We start from the raw sequence: 19,154 nt of genomic DNA on the forward strand, positions 1-19,154 counted from the left end.
AATTACAATAGTACAACCCTGAATCCGACGGCGCAATATTACACTGTTCAATACTGTAAAACTGAAAGGAAGCTGTTCTGCTTGAAAAGGGCGCCATTTTCTTCTTATTCATATTTATATCGATTCTTTGCTTTAAAAAACTAAAGTAATTACGTTTTTACTTTTTTAATATCCCATTTTCCTGTTTTGGATTATTTTACTAAAGTAAGTAAAGCTTCATTATTTTTCCAAATTGTTTTTGTTTTTCAATATTTCTTCGATATTATTTAGTAAGAGTGTTTATCAGAAAAGCCAACAAACGACTACCCGAAAAAATAAATATACAAGAAATAAATGTTACCATAATCAATAAAAGTTCAGTTCATGTTTTTTTTTTGTTTTAAAATAGTTTTTAATGCTCTTTACTTGAAATAATTTCAGCGAACCGAAATTAAAATGAAATTTGAAGCGATAACTACTTAAATGAATTTTTACATAAACTACACATGCCATAATCGAATATTCCTCAAGCACAAAATAACGGAAAACATCAAAATATGTTTATAAATATTCCTTACATTGACGGAACTCTCTAAAATTGTTAACACAGAATGCTCAGGTGCCCCTCCTTCAAATTTAAAACGGGGCTCTCCATTTCAATGTCACTGCCATTTCGATTTTTTTTTAAACCGGTTCGTGAATTAAAAAAAAAAAATTTTTTTTTACAAACTACTTAAAAATACAAGCCAATGAACATTTCTACCATACAAGTAACTTTTATTGACTATGGTAACATTTATTTCTTGCGTATTTATATTATCATATATATAATATTTTCTCTTTGTAAGGAAACATCATTTTGTTGGTAACTCTTGCCTACGAATGGAAACAAAGTTGATATAAAAAAATATATTTTCGCAAAAATTATCTTTACTTTCATCATATTTTGCTTAGGGTAAAATTTTTGAGTATCAAAACCTATCTCTTTACAACACCCTCGTTTTCATAACCTATCATACTTTCATCAATCACAGTCCATTTTCTGTAGGCTGTTTTTGAACCCAGTCAACGACGGGTACTTCTGCTAGTCTATGTATATAAAAATATATATATATATATATATATATATATATATAGATAGATAGATAGATAGATAGATAGATAGATAGATAGATAGATAGATTAGTGTTGAGCCGATTCCAGTATTTTTCCCAATTCTGATACAATTCCTGACTCCATATTAAATTCCCAATTCCAATAAAATTACTGATTCCGATTCTTTATGAATTTCTAATATTTAACTATAAAGTTGGTATTTTTCCTGATTACCGTAAAAACACATTAAATTTGCAGGTATTTTCTCAAATAAATGCACTTGTGGCAGATGATATTCAGATTTTAGTTTTAAATCAATCAATAAATATTTATTATTTTATTATTACTACCAGCAGTAGAAGATATTGTTTTAAAAAAAGATAATTAAAGGAATCGTTTTTGGCATCGAAAATAGGCACTAATATTTCCGATTCTCTCAAAACTTCCAATTTTTCCACTTCCGATTAATCATCCTAACACACACACACACACACACACACACACACACACACACACACACACACACACACACACACACACAAACACACACACACACACACACTTATATATATATATATATAGTTTTTATATTAAAATTTCATTCAGAAAAATATAATTTTTCAAAACAAAAAATCATTTTTTGAAGAAAAAATACAATTCAAAGTAATTTCCTTAATCCATGGATTTTCGATGTAGGCTCGTCCCCTCATATGAAAGTCATTAGTAAAATATTTAATCTGGTTTGATATAATCTTGCTCTTCAGCACATACATAGAAAATATATTAAAGATTTGTAAGGGACATGGAGAAAGAAAATAAATGTTGAAACAAAAAAGGATATGAAATTTTGGTATCTGAACGGAATGGTAATCCTTGAATAAAATGGGATATTAGATTCCAATTTGATTGAAGAAATCCATATTGAAGGTAAATTCCAATTCTTTCCCATATAAATGAATCCTTTGGTTATTGGAGAATTATAGATTTATTCTGCCTCATTTTTTGGTGGTGCAAGATCTGTAAAAATATCCCTAGAAAGACGGTCTCTTTTATAAAGTAAAATCCAATCGTTTAAAATGAATATTCCAAATTAGCAAAATCTTCTTGATAAAATCAATAGAGTTGGAATTTAAAAAAGTTTAAATACAATATTTTAAGGGTGGATTTAAAATAAAGATAAAAATAAAAGCGAAAAGATACAAAAATAAAATTAAAAATGTACAAACTACAGCAATTTCCTCTTGCATATTTCATCAGATATAAGAGAATATTTTTTTTGATTAATCTTTATCTGGAATCATTTAATCGAATCGATTAATATTTTAATCTTGCATAGCCTGTTTCCGTTTAATATGACTTCCGTTAAATGATTACAAGAAATAATCAATTTGGTAAAAGTATTTATCTTGCTTAGTGTGTGTGTGTGTGTGTGTGTGTGCGTGTGTGTGTGTGTGTGTGTGTGTGTGTGTGTGTGTGAGAGAGAGAGAGAGAGAGAGATATTAAAAAATGATGGCAAAAAAATTCATCTGGAGCAAAAACTAGATTCTATATTCGAAACGTTTTTGTTCTTGTGTTTTTTTTTTGTTTTTGTTTTTTTAGGGAGGTAACGTAAGATTAACTCTGCAAGGGTGCCATGATATAGAATATTGTTTTGTTTTTTTAAATCCCCGAAAGAGTGTTACACGGTAAACACTTGATGATCCTTACAATAATATTAGGATTAGAGTAATTTATAGAAAGCAAACTAATGCAATGATTGCAAGAATAAATTGACGTAAAAACAAAAGAGTTATTTTTCTTTCTTTTTTTTTTAGTTTATTTTTCACATATTTTTGAAAGATTGGAAAACTTTTAAGACTATTAATTGAATTTGTTTCTTTGTATGGTGGGTTTTGTGTTTAACTTGATAGAAAATAACTTCACTGATGAAGCCTGGTAAAAACCTTGGATTTATTATCAAGAAAGAAAAATGTGTCTTAATGGACAGAAACAATTGTTTGAAAGAAAAAGTTTTGGGAAATAGATTCAGAACATTTATCAAATTACTAAATCACATTTTGAGCTCTAGTAACCCAAATGAATTTAAAGGGCTTCATCTCTCTCTCTCTCTCTCTCTCTCTCTCTCTCTCTCTCTCTCTCTCTCTCTCTCTCAACAGTTTTTAGCTACACATTTGCAGACATGTTTCAGTAAAAGCCAGACTTCTTTGGGCCAACGCCTTTTTTTTACGATTGCACACACACACACACACATACACACACACACACACACACACACACACACACCTATATATGTATGGAAAATGTAAAAGGGAAAATCAAAATTATTTATATATTCATCAACGTGGGATGATTGATTTGATTTGTCAGGGTAAAATAGCCACAGTGAAGAGAAAGCATACTGAAATGACCAGGAAACGCACAGGGTCGCAGAAATTAGGAACTCAGGATTTCTGGAAAATTTATAATAGTGAATAATGGACAATCGACATTTCTCTACACTATCCATTAAACCACGTAGTTGATAAAGTACTTGATAAAATTCAGTTGTAAGTTACACTCTTCTGAAGGTTGGTGGTTCAATCCTCAGTTCAGGCGACACTCAAAATACGATTGCAAATTACTTAGGACTTCTTTCCAATCATGGCTGATGAAACAAAAACATGCTACTTCCTAGGTTAAAGAAAGGCTTCCGTTCAAAATTTCCTGCAGATTTCCAAAGTTTGACAGAAAGATTTCTAAGTTTGACAAGATACACTTGAAGAAAGTCGGAGGTTACATCGACCGAAACGTTGTGAAAATAACACTCAAGATGAGAACAGTAGTCTGAATAATCCGAATAATATGAACAAACAAGCCTCATCTTAAAAAATCAGAAATATAACAACAACAAAAAACTTCTCAACTACCGATTGTTATAATAAATTACACTCTACCGGAGAGCTCATTGTTCAAACTCTTCAGCCTAACATCACAGGCAGCATAAATTGGAACAAATACATTTCCAAGGCTGCTGCAAAGAAGGTTGGTTCCCGCTACTGTGCTAGAAAATTACTCACACCAGATAATATCCTGTATCTTTAAGAAAGCCACTATTTCCCCATGCTTAGAGTATTGCTGCAACATCTAGGCTGATGCATCTAATACTAACCTTTCAGCCTTAGACAGGGTCTAAAAAGGAATCTCAAATCCAATAGGTCCTGCACTATCTGCCAAGCTCCAATCTCTCTCCCATCGTCACAGTATTTCAATATTTTTAATGGAATGTCCTCTGATGACCTCATGACACTTGTGTTTCCTTGACATGCATACACACAACTAACCCGACAAGCAGCAAAATCTCACCTCTTCACTGTTGAGGTCCCTAGATGACAGAAAGCCTTCTACTCTATTAGTTTATTTCCTTGGGCTCTTACTTTGGAATTCCCTCTCTGTTTTCTGCTTTCCTGGTTGTACTAACACGCAGAAGTTTAAATATATTATGAACAGGCATCTTGCTGCTCAACTCCCCAAAGTTCCCTGTTAGACACGATGCCAAATAGTAGCCACTTGGGTTCAAGGGGCAATATGCTTTGTTTGGGGCGAAAAAGAGTAAAATAAATAAATAAATAATATTTTCATTTCTTCAAATAAATCATTTTGAGGAAGTTTTGAATTAAAGATGAAATATTAATGAATATACAAATAATTTAATAATTTTATTTTTACATTTTCATTTTTCCAACAGGTTAGAATATTATTTTCATAGTTTTCAATATATATATATATATATATATATATATATATATATATATATATATATATATATATATAGAGAGAGAGAGAGAGAGAGAGAGAGAGATAGATAGATAGATAGATGTTATTTATTTCTTTTGTTTTGCGATACTTTTGAATGAAATTCAATTATTTATATGAAAGTGCATTTTTACCTAAATGCGAGTTGGGAATAATTTTCCCTTTTACCAATTTTGGTACCCCCAAATGGGAAGCGGCATATGTATTGTTTTTTCTTTTTGTTTTGTTTTTTTCAATATAATTATCCACTGACATATAATTATCCACATGTCAATGGATAATTATATTTAAAAAAAAACAAAAAACCCCAATATATTTGCTATTATATAAAAGTCACTTTGTGTGTATCTGAGAGAGTTCCATTCTCATAGGTTCCGAAATGGGTGAGTCTATCTTTTGCAAATTTCACACAAAGGTAATTTATATGTCTGGCAGTGTTCTTAAATAAGTTTTGTACAGGAATTCATCTTATAAGTATCGAAAATCAGAAAAATCCAATTTTAAAATAGTCTTGCTCTCTTATAGATAAAAAAATAATTTTTATAAGGGAATATTTTACGTTACACCGGTCAAAGGAAATAATAAAATCTCAGCAAATCATTTCTTTTGAAAAAAAAACGGATTTATTGTAATCTGGAGATATAGCCCATAGGTAAAGCATTCGACTACAGATCAAATGATCACCCGTTCAAGCCCAGGTGTACCTCACCATTTTATTTTAATTTTTTCTTATTAATGAGTTCAATTTATGATAAAAGAAGAGTCACCATTTAAAATCGCTGCAAATCATTTCTTCGTTTGCAGATATTCAAACTAAACATTAATCAGAAGTGACTTTTTCAGGCCATTCATCGTCAAACCCAAACATCAGCTGACATGATATTGTAAACAAACACAGACGGAATTTGATGAACGAAATAATTATTATTTTTTTTTTTATCTTTTTTGCGAATTAGTCCACTGAGCAAATTATTCCTCGTAATATATAATAATCAATAGAGGATTGATTCTATAATACATACATACACAATCTACATAAATTAAAATATCATGTTTAAGCGTGTTGTATGCCAGGTGGCCAACTAATATATATATATATATATATATATATATATATATATATATATATATATATATATATATATATATACATATATATATATATATAACTACTTCATTTACTCACATAAACCTAATATACGCAAGTATAGATTTATGCGTAAACTTTAAGTATTTACTTCAAAAGTGCTCAATACGTAGGTAGAGCTAGTTAGTAATTTATAAAATATATATGGCGATTAAGCTACACTGAATATTCTGCGTTTCATTCACTATAGGATTCGTCAGGCATGACGAATCCTATAGTGAATGAAACGCAGAATATTCAGTGTAGCTTAATCGCCATATATATTTTATAAATTACTATATATATATATATATATATATATATATATATATATATATATATATATATTCCTGAGTTTATATAAAAAAGATGTGTGTATCCTTTATAATATTACCCAAATTGTTTCACATAACAAGATCAATGAAGTCATGTTTCCGCTTTCAGAGCATATTTACTAGTTAATTATATCCCAATGGCCAAAAGAGTGAATCAGTCTACAATTATAATTATTTATTTTTTATCTTTATTGCTGTGGATTTTCTATATTTTTTTCTTTTACAGTCAATTGCACGTTTTGCAACTCATGACGAAAAATTTTGTTTTGATTTATTTGATTGCGCTTCAGGGACGAACAAAACAAAACAAAAAGGAAGCAAGGTGATTAAGAAAGATGAGAAGAACGACAAGGCAAAAAAATATGAAAAAATCAATTTAAAAATGAGCATCAGAGTACCCACCACCCACCCCACCGATTGCCATTATCGACCAAATAAACCAAAGACAATAGTTTTCGTTACGGATTGTAAAACATGCATAAGACGGTAAAGGGGGGGGGGAATAAAAAATATAAAATTATGATTGGGGACTGATTCTTTCCTTTGGTCATTCGGATACAACTAACTAGTATAGTTGTATATGTGTGTGTGTGTGTGTGTGTGTGTGTGTGTGTGTGTGTGTGTGTGTGTGTGTGTGTGTGTGTGTCGGTATATCTATATAATTATAAAACTCAAATGACCTTGTAACGATGTATGTAACCCACTTTTCGATTTACGACATCCGGTTGCACATGCGCGCATGACCTGCGCACTGAAATATTAACGTTATTATTTCGAAATTATTATTTAACATGGAAAGAGTGAGGTTTAAAATAACTTAAACGTAATACAGAAATGAACGATGTAAAAAAAAAAAAGCAGATATATCAAAATTTGAATTTAACTATAAGTATTATGGTATCTATTCAGTGCACATTTACCTATAAGTATGGCCAACCACTCAGTAACTGTAAATTGTTTTTTTTTTCAAAAATAATCAATTATAATAAACAGAATGATTCATAGAAATCTATCTATATTCTTTTTTCATTTTAATATACTTTCATAGAAATGTTTCTGTTATGTCAAAAAAAACCTATTTTCTTTACGTCACAAGTGTCACGCTCATACATGAATTCCATAGCTGATATAACATACTGACCCAACGGGTCACGGGTAGTCTATATATCTTTCAAAGTTGAACTTAAGTAGCATTTTAACCAATAGATCAAACTTTGATTCTGACTAGTCAACTTTTATTTGTTATTATTATACTATGTTATTTGCAATAAAGTGACATTCTTTGCAATAATTTATATGAGAAAATACTTAATCCGATTCAACAGTTTTCTAATTTGATTCATATAATATATATAATAAATGTATAGATTATATATATATATATCAATATAGTATATAGTATATATATATATATAGATAATACATATATATATAATATAATCTCTATATAATGGATGTGCACTTTTCAACTCTACCATGTGCATATGAACTTATCAATATTTATTGAACGAGTACAATGTGGAAAAAACAAAACTGCTACAACAATGCACTATGTTTCTAAAATCAATGATCATACGTACAATCACTATGGGAACAAATATAACACAACTAGTAAATATATATATATATATATATATATATATATATATATATATATATATATATATATATATATATATATATATATAATTAAAAAAATTATTTTATATTTACTTTTATTTTTTATTTTTATTTATTTTTTCTTGCTTTCTTTCTTTGTTTCTTTATTTATTTTTTCCATTTAATGTCTTTTAATAACTCTTGCTGACATTTTCTTAAGTAATAACCTGTACATTTCAGTTGACCTCTCTTTTTTTGCCCTAGATTATTTGGGCCTTTTAACGTTATCCTGTCTGGGTCATTTTGACATTTGCTTTTCTAATTTATATTTAATTTTATCACCATTTAATCTTTTTTCTCTCTCTCTCTCTCTCTCTCTCTCTCTCTCTCTCTCTCTTCTTCATTACTGATTATTTTAATTACACTTTGTTCTCAGCAGCCGTGTTTAAAGCATATCTTATTTTTCTTTTATTATTATTGAAATTTTTTCCCCCTTTTCCTTGTACATATTTGTGAATTATTCCACGGATTTCGGCCTTTTGGATTATTTTGGACCATCTTCCAATGACGCGATTTCCTTGGATTTTACTTGGGCGAATGGAAAATTAAATTAACTTTCTTGGACTTACTTTTTTGGATTTTACCGTCATTGGATACCTTACCTTTCACCTGACTATCCAGTCACATGAAACCACCTTTTTCTTCACCATATTCCCTCTGCTTCACTTTTTGTTATCAAGTAAGATCTTTGACTTACTTGCAGTTTCATCAAATACTTTTGTATGCAAAATCCGATCCTGCATTTTGCTAATTCCTACCCTCTGATGAGAAGGAAAATATTTCTTCGAAACTCCACAGATTAAGGACTATCCACTTATTAAGATTACATATGTTTTTAACTCTTTTTCAAAGTGTTTTTTAACATCCTTCATTAACTATATATGTATGTATGTATGTATGTATGTATGTATGTATGTATGTATGTATGTATGAGTATATATGTGCATATAGGAGTATACATGGGGGTGGGAGAAGAAAGAAAAAGAACAATCCAAATACTTTAATAAATTTTAATATGTTTGAACAAGAATAGAAAAAATTAAGTAAATGATGATCAAAAGAATATTCTCCATTTATTTAGTTATTTCATTTCATTTTATTTATTTTTTCCAACATTATATGTTTGTATATATCAATTAACGAAATCTACAGTAGCGTTTTAAAAAAGTGAATAAACATGTGTGTGTGTGTGTGTGTGTGCGTGTGCGCGCGTGTGTGTGTGTGTGTGTGTGTAGGTGTGTGTGTAGGTGGGTGCATGAGTGCAGACAATCCAGATAACCTAGACCCACAATAAATCTATAAGTCCAAGCTCTTGGAAAAGACATTCTACTTCGCACCCACTTAGCTTATCATCTACATCTGCTCATCAATCTCCATCTGTATATGTAAACACGTCTATAAACGTGGGTGCGCGTATTCCGTGTATATATGGGTACGTGAAGAAGCATATGTGGTAGTTCGAGAGTGTATATACATGTATATTCACATATGCGAGTATGTTTGTGGGATGCATGGGTGTCCAATTCAAAGTTTTATGAAAGACTTAGTTTTGAATAGAGGCCACACAAGTTGCTAACCATTCCAAGTCAAAGATGCTGGAAGGGTCATATTCAAATAGATCTGTACCTTAATGGCTATACACGTGCCCCTCCTCCCACTGCTAATTCTGCCCGCTCACTCATGTTTTCTATCATTCACACTGAGGAAGATCGAAGAATCGGTCGAAAATTATGTGCTTTTGAAGGAAACATTCTTGTTTTTTTTTAAAAAAAAGACTTTTTGTATTCCTACACGTCAACACACAGGAAATAAATACAGAAAAGATATAAACATTTATATATTTTTCGTATTGATTTTTTATTCATAAATATTTAAATATATATATATATATATATATATATATATATATATATATATATATATATATATATATATATATATATATATATATATATATATATATATAAATAAATAAAAATTACAATAAGTTTACCAAGGTAATAAAAATGGTAAACTTAAAATATATTATAAATATTAAAGAGTTATTATTTACAAGTAAAGTAATCTCAACCAGATGTAAAAGCTCAATAAAACCGAAAAGGAAATAGAGCTTATAATATGAACAAATGATTTTATTAATCATTTGTTCATATATATATATATATATATATATATATATATATATATATATATATATATATATATTACCTAACACCTCTAATTGATGTATGCCTTTATTAAAATACATCTATATATATATTACTATATAATTTTTATACCTTCATTTCCTCTCTTTATTAGCTTATATATATATATATATATATATATATATATATATATATATATATATATATATACGTGCGTGTGTGTGCACCTTTTGTGTATGTAAGTGTGAGGAAATGTGACGTTTAATTTGAAAGTGGTTCCGTTTACACTTGTAGTTTTAAGATGCCAGAAAGTAGTTTCATAAAAATAACTCAGTGCTGTCTGTAATCGTGATAATAAGTTTAATTTGAAACTTGTTTATTGACACACCGAAAAAAAAAAACTGTCGGTTTTTCAATCCCCAATCATAGCTGTGCTTTTTCTCCCTTGCCATTAACCTTTTGATCCAGGACAAATAATTTCCAGATTTTCAAAAATATATTTGGAAATATTATTTAAGCTTTTCGAGTTGGGATTCATTTCGCTGTATGTTTTTATTGTAATTTGTTCGTGAGTTATTGCTAGGGTTTCAAATGATTTCAATGTTTTCTTAGAAACCAACGTAGACAGGATGGATATATATATATATATTTTTTTACTGTAAAGGTCAGATGGATTTAGCTATTTCGCCAAAGAAAGATTTTCTGTTTCTTTTCCTCTCGTTCGATGGTTGCTGTTCTTCTAATTTTTACTTCCTAATTATATATTAGTCCACCAACAAAAGATAGTAAAAACGTTTGCTCCGAGTATTTGAATTATTTTACATCGCACTAGCAGTTCAACCCGGCTTTGCTCGGGCCCTATGTACTGTTCATAACTTTATGTGCATATATATATATATATATATATATATATATATATATATATATATATATATATATATATATATATATATATATTAAAAGTTTGACTCATGTCCAGGTATCCTGCATCTAAAATTTGAAGTGTTTAGGCCCAAAATTGGCGGAGGAGTTTGGTAGAGTTCTCAAAGGTCAAATCGTTGAACTTTGACTACTTGACAGCCAAATTTCTGGCCGAAAACCGATTAAAAAAATTTCCCAAATCTCAATACCCCTTATGTTAAATCTCGAGTCTGTAGACTGAAAATTGACAGAGTAACTTGGTAGGGAAATGTACACACACACACACACACACACACACACACACACACACACAATTTCACTTTTATAGATATATAGATTTATTTTTATTATTTATCACCAAAATCTCATCTAGATAAATTATCTCTGTAAGTATTCTAAAAATTTGTTGGGTAGTTACTATAAAATGGTAAATGAACAAAAAATAAAAAACTGGTTGTGTCAAACGGTCCTATTGTCGATACAACGTACAAAAGTCTTTTCCTTTTTTCTCTCAATTTGCAACAAATCCTCGTGTATTCGATATTATTTCCCACCGATCGTTCTCGTTCTCGTTCTAAGCTGTCCAACAAAAAACTCCATTCAACCTCTGCTTTAGAATTCATCCCATTAAATAGTTACCAATTGTGTACATATGCAAATTAATGACATACGTTCACCAATGAGTGACCTACAAAATTATGCTTGTCTTTTCTTTTCTACATTTTCTGTTGGCATTTTACAGGCTAAGCAAACACGAGGTCATTTGTGAGTTTGATTTCTATTACAGTTTTTTTTTTCTTTTTTTTTTACATGCAGGTCACCACTTATCAAGGCCCGGAAGCCACTCAGGGATAAAGGTTATTGTGTGTACAGTAATCAATGAGATAGTATTGTAGTAATCATTAGTATTGGAGATTTGATAGAGTGTCTTACTTAAGGGGGCGGTTTGTCAGGAATTTGTTTATGTTGGATTTGAGGACATCCAAGTTGTAGTCAGGTGGGAAACAAGCAAACGGAAGAGAGTTCCACAGTCGTGCACTTCTGAGAAAGAAGCTCTGCTCATGGAATCTACGTTTGGATTTAGGCACAGATAAAAAGTGGGAAAAATTATTGACAGTAGTTGCTTCTTTCTCCTTCTGATTTAATAGCTCCATTTTCTAGGTACATAGTTGCATAATCATAATGGAGAGTATATATAAAATGAAAGGGGGGGAATGGCAGTGTCAAACTGTCCTCTTGTCAATGCAACGCATGAAAGTCTTTTTTTCCTTTCTTTCCTCAACTTGCAATAAATCCTTGTGTATTCGATATTATCTTCCACTGTTCGTGTTCATTCTAAGCTGTCCAACAAAGAACTCCACTCAACTCTCATTCTTTAGAATCCATCCCATTAAATAGTTACGAATTGTGTACATATGCAAATTAATGGCATACGTTCACCAATGAGTGACCTACAAAATTATGCTTTTCTTTTCTTTTCTACATTTTCTGTTGGCATTTTACAGGCTAAGCAAACACGAGGTCGTTTGCGAGATTGATTTCTATTACAGCTACAAAGAAAATAAAACAAAAACAATGTGCGGCAAGATCCTGATAAGGTAATGCAAACCTTATCAAGAGAAGGGTATCAGCGACCATCATAAAATTACAATGATTTTCACTAATCTTTATACTTTTCTACAAGAGTCACAAGAGAATCACTTAACAAAAAACATTCTTCAACAAGGTCAAAAACCCAGGGATTCTCTGGTTCTTTTCAGGACAAGTTGTACAACACTTAAAACAGGAAGAGAGAGGAGTAACCAACAGTCTGCACAAAGTCGTATGCACCATGATGACCAAGTTTCCTCAAATTGTGATCGGCTTTGAGTGTGTTTCCAGTGTAGGTAATGTCATGTGGCCTTACATCTTTGAAAAAACACTCAGACTTGATGTTGCTGTTGCTGCTGCTGCTGTTGATGATGATGATGATGATGATGATGATGATAAAGATTCGTTTGCTTGTTTTGTATCACAGCATATCAACACTTTTTTTTATAAAATAAAATATGCATTGAAATTTCAAACAAGTAAAATATTTGTTTATTTTCCTAATATTACGTTGTGATTTGGTTTCAAGCGCACTTGATGCATATTTTATTTTATTCAAATTAAAACAACGTTTCTATATGAACTCTCATCCTTGACTTTTTTCTATGTTATTTAATGCCGAATCCAGTTGGTAAACGTTTTTATGCTTCAAGTTCTTTATGTATTCAAATATTTATTCATGGTGTTTGGTTTGGTTGTTTTGTAGAGGAAGATTGTTTTCTTTTTGAAGAAGAAATCAAGATTGTATTAGTAATGACATTGTATTAGTATTAATACTATATATATATCATTCCTATTATACTAATAATGTTAATAATAATAATGTCACGGTTTATAAATTTCTAATGAAATCAAAGTTAAATAAATATTACTATTTGTTGTGACCCAACGGGTCACGAGTATGTTAACATTTTGTTACTTTTTAAAAAATTCAAACATTCTTCACTTTTCAGACTGTTAATATTTAACTTTAACAGCTTTTTTTTTTTTTTTTTTTGGTTTAATTTTAAACTAAAACATCAAAGTGAAACAAAGTATATTGAATATGCGGTTCTAAAATCTGTGATCATTACCGTCTGGTGGGCTGGAACTAGTTGATTGCTTTAAATTAAATTTTTATGCCAAAGTAATATCCACTCTAAAGTTTAAAATATTGTGTATGTGTGTGTGTGTGTGTGTGTGTGTGTGTGTTATTGTTTTTTTAATTCCTTTTTACTAGCGACTGTGTTTTGTTGCCAAAACACTGCATCCTTTAAAATGTTAAAATGTTAATAGTTCCTGAAATTCTTGAAAACTACACCTGATATGCATCCTCCATACCCATACACATACACGCATCTATACAATGACTAATGCACTATTCATTTCTCTGACATGCATACATTATCCCATGTACTAAACATACATTTTTGATGAGTTAGGACACCTCCTGAGCACTGTACACAATGATTTCATTCTTATCAATATTTGTTCATTGTTGGAGAATGTTTTATTCATCAAGGCATTGGCAGAGTCATTAGCCGATAAAACTGGTATTACGAAAACCTTGGACAGGGGAGGCCATTAGCTCAGTTACTTCTTCCCATGTTTTCCCTGTCTTTCCTCTACCAATTGGTCTTGCTACCTCAACTGTTCTACATCTATAACCTCATCCATTCTTTTAACATGGTTGTTCTGCCTACATTTCTCTATACTGTCCAGATTTAATCTTCTTACCTTTCTTAGTTGTAAATCGTAAATGTGATTCAACTTGCACTTCCTCCATTGTAAATCCTGGCTGAAATGTTCAATACCTTGGCGTACAGAGTAGAAAAAAAAATCTCATTGACTCATAATCCCGTTCAACAAGACGGGCTGTGTCCGTTCTTTCTTTCTTTCTTTCTTTCTTTCTTTACACAACATTCCAAGATCATAAAAATTATTATAATTAACTTATTGACCCGATTTAATAGTTACCCACTGCAGCAGAAAGACCACAAGTTGGAGCAAACCAGCCTCCTCTCTGAAAGGGTCCTCTGGTTGGATCCCAAAATAGGCGAGAATGAACATGTCGGCATTTCCCAGTAGAAGCATTTCAGATGACTGACAAGAATAACTCTCCCCTTCCAAAGAAGATGGTAATGCCTAGGAGAGGCATCTCGGACAGAGCAAATTCATATTGCATTCTGAAAATGAATCAAGTCAGACGCTAGGTTGTTAGAAAGATAAAAAAAAAGCAAACCTCAGCTTGGATGAACACTAATGTTAAAGCCCAGAGATTTGGCTGGTTAATTGACAGAATACTAATGTAAATTATATCCAACATTATGACAATGTGAGCGCCATCTATTTCCGAAACTTTTCATCATGTGACGATGAGGAAAAATTTATATCTAGCATTTTCTTTGGTCTGCCACGCTTAAGTTTGAAGTAACATATAATTGGGTCAGTCATGCAAGACCCTCCCAACTCTTTCTAAAAGTAGACTATCCATTTTTTCGATATCGTTCTTTTCAGAATGTACATAAAATGACTCCTAAAACTCTAAAAAGCAAGGGGCTCTAATTGCTACATTCTTTCTTTTTCCTCTTTGTTGGAATTCTTTTTCCTCTTCCCTCCCGTAAGTTTTCACAGGAACGTGTTAACTCAAAGTATTTTCAACCAATGAAAATCGTTTCAAACTTCACAAGTAACACATCTATGTGAAAGTAATAAGCCAATACGAACTTAGAAACTCCTATAAGACTTTGTCAACAAAATCAGTTTTCTCCAGATCTTACCAACTGGCCGCATCGAATAGGACCTCAAGAATTCTATAATCCCCCACCCCCACCCACGTGACTTTTGCTAGGCATGCTGAAAAGAACTTAATAACTCATGTAATAGCCTTCTTTATTTTGCACACATATTCGACATAGTGACAGTCAAGCGAACAGAAACTGCTACTCTCATCTATCCACACACTAACAAGAACAAGGTAAACCAACACACATACACAGAACCACGCTGCCAAATACTCACCTAAATATATTATTTACGTCCACACATATTTCACACTATGAACATTTTGATTTGTGACTATTAACCCAACTTTCTTCAGCAAATAAATGAACATGTTTTATTCTTATTTCTTGTATAAAAATGTGTTGTCATAATATTCACTCTATGAACAAGTCTGCTTAAAAATATAAACACTGATCTGAAAAAGAGTTGTCAATCTAATCGGGCCCCACTTTATCAACTAAGCTCCAGCCCCTGTCCCATCACCACAATGTTGCATCTCTGTGCCTGTTTTACAAATATTGTAATGGAATGTGTTCTGATGAACTCGTTTCACTTGTAACCCCTCGACGTACATATCCCCGACAAACCTGCTTAGCAAACCTGCTTAGCAATAAGATCCCACCCCTTCACGGTTGTTGTCCCTAAATGCCAAAAAGGTTTCTATTCTAATAGTTTCTTCCCTTGAACAGCTAGACTCTAGAATTCCCTTCCTGCTGCCTGCTTCCCTGGCTGTACTCATGAGTAAAAAAAATAAATAAATAAAAAATAAAATTTTATTTACAAGAGATATTTACAATTTTACTGGAAAAAAAGATGTGGAATCTGATAACAAAGAATATAAAAAAAAGATGTGGAATCTGATAATTTTATATATATTTTTTAATGATATTTTTTATAAAATAATTAGATATTTCAACAATAGGCACTTCTTTTTTGTATTTTTATGAAATGAATGAATGTGATTATGATGTGAAAATGTATAATTAAAAAAAAAAAACTAAAAACCAACTTTTTTTTTCAGAATGAATAACAATTTTTTCAAACGAACATTGTAATGAACATTCTCTCTAAGAAAAGAAAATTCTGAAATGGGTGAAAGTTGTCATTATGTAAAAACGTATCACTTAAAAAGCGGAGTTTGTTTTCACTTTCAGAGAAATTCTTTGCAAAACTTCAAGAACTTCTTGAATTGTCTCCCTTTGTTCGAAGTGGAATTCTTCAAAAATGGAAGCAAAAAGATTTTCCCCAAAAACTAAAATGCTCACGTGTGAAAAAAAAAAAAAAAAAAAAAAACACCCCGAAAAGAAAGAAAACAATAGCAACAGAGGCAGGTTAGTAAGACCTTCCGAACGCTTTCTAAGAATAGATTATCCGTTGTTTTCCGATTTGTTTAGCACTGAGAACAAACAAATCGGTCTTAAAGTAGTAGTGGGATTTAAGTGGGAACAAATGAAATAGTATGGACTTTGAGAACAGATGCTGTTCGTTCAAGATAAATAGAGGAGGTTAATTTCTTTCCTAGAACTGCCCGCCTGTGGAACTTTGTTCTACTGGTCTGATTTTCAGCTGACTTCAATATTGTCGTTTTCAAGTCCAACATAAACAAGTTCTCATCGAACTGTCCTCTTGAATTATCTAATCATACCAAATTTTGACTACTAACGATTACTACGCTCCTGCTCCAATGACTACCGTACACACATTAACCCTTCTCCTTGAAAGGCCTCCAAGCCTTGATAAATGGTGACCCCTTTGTATATGAAAAAAAATATTTAATAAATAACTGACTTTGATATTAAGTCACCCAATGGGTGTTGATCTGTCGTAAAACAAAACAGCCAAACGAAACCTATCTTACCTGTTTTCATTCGGAAGTGTAAATGTGATTCAAATCGAACACGCGTCATTGTAACTTCTTCCATTGTAAATCCGGATTGTATGGGAAATGCGTTTTGAACAGCAGAAAAACACATTGACTAATGAACAAGTCAATATAATAAGATAAGCACTGCTTCTCTCCCTTTCTTTTCTTTTCTTTCTTTCTTTTTTTTTTAACACATTCCAAACGTATCCAAATGACTACAATTAACTAGCCGATCAGCAGAATAACGACGGAAAAATTCAAATGACCTCATCTTAAAATATGTTATATCCTTTTTATTTTTTTAATATAGTCTTTGTGAACCGGACCTTTAATAAACATTTTTTTTTTTAAATGAGCAGTGTGTCCACTCCTTTCCCTCCCCTCTCCTCAAAACCACAGAGGAAATCTGAAGAGAGAAAAATCCGCATTTAAAAGCTTGGACTCTAAAAATAGAGATTTACTATAAATTCCTTTTCTATTTACATCTAAAGGTTTATAAAAAAAAAAAAAAAAATCTTTTGCATTATTTTCGGACTGACATTGATTTCGCCTATTTATTTGCTTCCCCACAAAGACATGGTTGGTTTTAAAGTGGGAGGAAAATCCAGTTTCTAAAAGGAGGCAATATGGATTGGAACACAAATTAAAATTGCATCTGTCTGGGGGGATTTTTCCTTCATTGACTGAAAACAGTGGAGTTAGATATAACAATTGTTATGGGTTCGAATCGTGCGACTGGCATGAATGGTTATCTCTACGTTGATGATTCGACAAGGAGGAAACCTATACATATGTAAATAATCTTTAAATATTCATTATTAAAATAATATATACATATATATATATATGCGTGTGTGCGTATATATATATATATATATATATATATATATATTATATATATACACACACACACACACACAGAGGCGGCAAAAAGAAAGTCTGCACTTGTAATTTTTTCAAAAACTGCAAATTTAAGCTAAATTTCATGTAACTGTTTAAACAAACTATACCTCATTTGATCGGCCTTTTATTCCTCTATAATTTTACCTGTTCATATTTGACTTTTAATTGAAATATTCTAGTGTTCACGTCAATTTTAAAAAATAACTTCAAATTGAGGAGGCAAAAAGAAAGTCCTCACAATGGAAAATTGTTATTTAAATGTAACTTTAGGACATTAATGCAACACAAATACAACAGGAATACAATGAACTAATTAATATTTAGTAGCATAGCCCTTCTGCAATTTGACAGCCTGCAATCTTTTTGGGAATACATTGAATTAGACTGCAGCAATACTCCTGGTAAAAGGCATCCTACTTTTCTTTAATTTTTGTCCAAAGTTCTTCCAAATTTAAAATTTTATCATTGCGTAGCTGTTGCTTGATGTAATGCCATACGTTTTCGATAGGATTGAGGTCTGGAGATTGTGCAGGCCAATCCAAATATGGAATATCATGCTCTTCCAAGAACCTCTTGACATTGCCAGTTGTGTGAATGGGAGCATTATCCTGCATGAAGATGGGATTATCATCCAAATTCTGACCAAAATAGGGTAGAAAATGCTCAGTCAACATATTAATGTACTTGGCCAAATTAATTCGACCTTGCAAGCGAACTATAGGCCTTGGACCATTGGTACTAATAATGCCCCACACCAAAACTGAACCTCCACTACCTTGCAGAGTTGAAACTGAACACCTAGGATTAAATTCTTCGTCTTTCCTCCGACGAACGTACTGTTTACCATCACTGACTAGCCTATTGAACTTGTTTTGTTGCTAAAAAGCACTATTGACCAATATGAAGAGTCATGATCTTCATTGCATCTGACGAAGTCCAGACAGCGCTTTTTGTTCTTTACAGAAATCATTAGCTTGCGT

The 19,154-nt window shown here is 31.3% G+C and overlaps 1 protein-coding gene across 1 annotated transcript in view; it reads right to left on the reverse strand.

Moving 5' to 3' along the window:
- The window catches only part of LOC145292967 (transmembrane channel-like protein 7), a 264,176-nt gene extending 246,624 nt beyond the window's left edge, over window positions 1–17,552 (reverse strand). Inside the window, exon 1 of the mRNA XM_080139199.1 lies at window positions 17,266–17,552. Coding sequence (XP_079995325.1) covers window positions 17,266–17,380 — 115 coding nt within the window. The 5' untranslated portion in view covers window positions 17,381–17,552. The remainder of the gene's footprint in view (window positions 1–17,265) is intronic.
- Between the last annotated feature and the right edge of the window lie 1,602 nt (window positions 17,553–19,154).

The sequence above is a fragment of the Euprymna scolopes genome, chromosome 14, assembly GCF_053919585.1.
Source record: "Euprymna scolopes isolate OS-2025 chromosome 14, ASM5391958v1, whole genome shotgun sequence".
Lineage (NCBI taxonomy): Eukaryota > Metazoa > Mollusca > Cephalopoda > Sepiida > Sepiolidae > Euprymna > Euprymna scolopes.